We start from the raw sequence: 3,149 nt of genomic DNA, 5'->3' as shown, positions 1-3,149 counted from the left end.
CTGTTTAAATGAATTGTGACAATGTAATAATTAATTATTATTCTATTTTGTAAGCAGAGATTTAAGCAACAAATGTTTATATCTTACCAGATTATTATTTGTTATTGTTATTCATTTATAAAACGAATTTCACCATTTTGAATCACAACAAAGGCCGCTAGATGGCAGCATGGTCGGTTTCCCTTATCCCGCGCTTTCTTTGAATTTAAATTTACACTTTCTCTAAATCTCTTCAAAAAGTTTAATCAGTTTCTAGAATTCTTTATGTTCATGTGTTTCGGTGTCTCGGGAATATGCATACCCACATTTATACAGGCCGATTAACTCCATCAGCAGTCATTTATAACAATAGATTCGAATCTTATTGAACAAGTTCCGTGTGGCGTTACTTTTTATAAACAAGTAAATACAAGTGCTATTTACTACCTCATGTAATAATTTGATATTAACAAAACTTCGTTGCAAAATGTGACAAGACGATGAAACTCAATTTCGGACAACATATTTTATTTGAATGCGGTACGGTACAAGTGCATAGAGGAAGAATTTTGTAGGCACATAGATGTAACAATAAATTGCGTACCTTAATTTTCTGAAAAATTAATTTTCTCAAAACATTAAGGAATACGAGTGGAACGGATCAGTTTACTTTGCTGTAGAAATGAAATAAAAGGTCAGGAATCGTGTACATAATAAATTCATAAAACATTAATAACTTACTAGGAACTCTCGATCGCTGTCAACGAAGCCACCGTTCACACAAACAATTTGATATTGCCTGGCTCTAAGGGAAGTCATAGGAACCCAAATTTTCTTTGCGGTAGCGTTAGATTTAGTTGAATCAGAAGTGTTTGTCAACTGACGCATTTGATCGCTTTTATGACTTGGATCAAGTATAAGTAAACGCAGTTTTCCCTGTTTCCCTTCTTCAATACCAATAATCGTGCGGCTGTGTCCTGAAAAATTACGCATCAATCAGACAAGCGAACATAACTCAAAATTATTATCCATACCTTGGTGTTGGAAGTAAAGCGGTGGTTTAAATTCTGATGGTTCTTGAAAGTACTGTTTCACCCAATCAAATAAAGCCGGATGTTGTTTACCGTCATCAGAAGTAGGTCGATGGAAATCTATTAAACGGTAACTAAATAGAAACATTGTCATTTATGATCTGCTTGATCAAAAAGAAATATTTACAGCTTACCGAATATGACAAGAAGCCAAAAGTGTTGCTATTTCTGTTGCGCCAATCCATTTACATGTACCAGAAAGCTTGCCACCGAGTTGTTCACATCCCTGTATCACGACAATGTAAAATGTTGAAATTAAAGGGTTGCATTAGTTAGTAAAGTGCTCTTGCATACAGTACTTACTTGTTGGTCAAATCCCGACTTCCAGGCTTCTTCTATCGTAGACTGAAGTCGAGTAATGGATGGGACTTGAATTGAATTACCTAAAGTCGATGACGTCGAAGGACATAACGTTGTCAATCGTTCGGCGCATTGCGGATGGCGAAGAAGAGCACTGAGTAGCATTTGCAGGTTCCTATGCAATTAATTAAATAAATGTAGGATTAACTGTGCCACTGTAATTAATAAACTGATGGAATTACCGATACCCACAGCCCCAGCCAGAATCTCCAAACGAAGCTGCATAGTGGTCAACATCGCTACACATATGAATGTTCTGCGTTGTAGCAAATCTTTTTATGTGAGATATTATATCTGTTTTTTAGAGAATAAGTTGAAAATGTCACGAGATAATCATATTTGCTTGCGCTGCACCTCGAGTAGCTGATGAACCATCGTCAACACCAATCTTCTCAGACATTTTAAGCATAATGCGCTTCTCGTGATAATCAACCGCGGACATATTTCCTCTTTTAACAGATTGAAACAGAGTTGCATCACTTTGTCGATTCATATTTCTCCCTTGATCAAAGCCGTGAAGAGACTGAAGTCGCTTGAAATCCTCGCGTTCCTTATTTTGCATCAATTCTCGTTCTTGCTCCTCTAATTTTCGTGCAAGCTGTCCATCGTCGTCTGAAGGATATCATTTAGGAAAATGGAACACAGTGTAACAGATCAAAGAAAAGTACTAATAAGAAGAATTTCAAATTGGATATATACCAAGTGGTGGTACAAATTCATTTGAAAAGTGCTGATTGACATGCTGTGCAAGTACTTCTTCAGAGGAGAAATCATTTGATAAACAGACAGGACAAGAGAATCTAGCAGCTGCAGCCTGAAAAGTGAAAAGGAAATTGGTATAATTGTTACAGTTTTAATCTTTATTTGTTCCAAGAGATTTCATATGCAGGATTTATCTAGGAGCATGGATAATGAAGGATATGGAATATTTACCTCATTAATAAACATGTCATGTTCTGCATGAAAGTGAGATTCAAGGAGAGAAGAATCTTTAAATATTTGACTGCACAGTGGACAAGCATGATCTATCCCAAAGGAGTTTGATTGATCTCCCGAGCTTTGTCCTTCATGTCCCTAGAGCAAAATGATTCAGAATTACTAGACTAAAAAACTCTCTAACTTCAGTGTTAATTTACCAGGTGTTCATTCTCGATATGAGCTTCAATTTCACTGAGTTCTTCACTAGTTTGAGAGCACATAGGACAAGTGAATTTTTGTAAACTACTGGAAATAATTTTGTTTTGGTCAGAAGTGGTAGCAGAACTGTGACTAGATATTATAATACAATCTTCATCGGAGCTCATTTTTAATAGAATGGTCTTAATTAGCTATACACATAACAAATTAGCTCCACACCAGTCACCAGAACAAAATTGTAAACAAACTGGGAAAACATTCAACATCGTCTGCAACAGCGTTGTGAAAGTCCAAGCATAAAAAATAACTTTGTAAAATTCTCAATCAATTACATTTTTAAAAATTCTTGTTAATTAAGTGCAAGTAGAGTCTGTTATAATTTGTTCCGTTCATTCAAGTTCACTGAAATTCTTATGTAATGAATGAGAAATTCTTGAGAACGTTTTGTAACTGCCGCTAGATGGCAGGTAATGAGCTTTTACTGGAATAATAAGGAGCGCGTTCTTTGAACACATTCCTACCCCAACTTGAAAAAAACAACGTACTTGAGTGGTCCGGTTACCATAGAAACCCCCTCTCGGT

The 3,149-nt window shown here is 35.9% G+C and overlaps 1 protein-coding gene across 1 annotated transcript; it reads right to left on the bottom strand.

The window, feature by feature from the left end:
* Nucleotides 1–416: 416 nt before the first annotated feature.
* On the bottom strand, nt 417–2,881 carry LOC124348984 (zinc finger-containing ubiquitin peptidase 1-like). The gene is made up of 10 exons (XM_046799428.1): nt 2,567–2,881; nt 2,364–2,504; nt 2,130–2,244; nt 1,785–2,042; nt 1,613–1,724; nt 1,374–1,545; nt 1,205–1,296; nt 1,014–1,144; nt 721–956; nt 417–653 (listed from the first exon to the last, which is right to left on the bottom strand). Exons 1-10 carry the CDS (start codon nt 2,732–2,734, stop codon nt 618–620), a joined length of 1,461 nt encoding a protein of 486 aa, XP_046655384.1. The 5' UTR covers nt 2,735–2,881; the 3' UTR covers nt 417–617.
* Nucleotides 2,882–3,149: the final 268 nt, after the last annotated feature.

This window comes from Daphnia pulicaria, chromosome 7, assembly GCF_021234035.1.
Source record: "Daphnia pulicaria isolate SC F1-1A chromosome 7, SC_F0-13Bv2, whole genome shotgun sequence".
Classification (NCBI taxonomy): Eukaryota; Metazoa; Arthropoda; class Branchiopoda; order Diplostraca; family Daphniidae; genus Daphnia; species Daphnia pulicaria.
The sequence above is the reverse complement of the archived record's forward strand: the minus strand, read 5'-3'. Positions and strand labels throughout refer to the sequence as shown.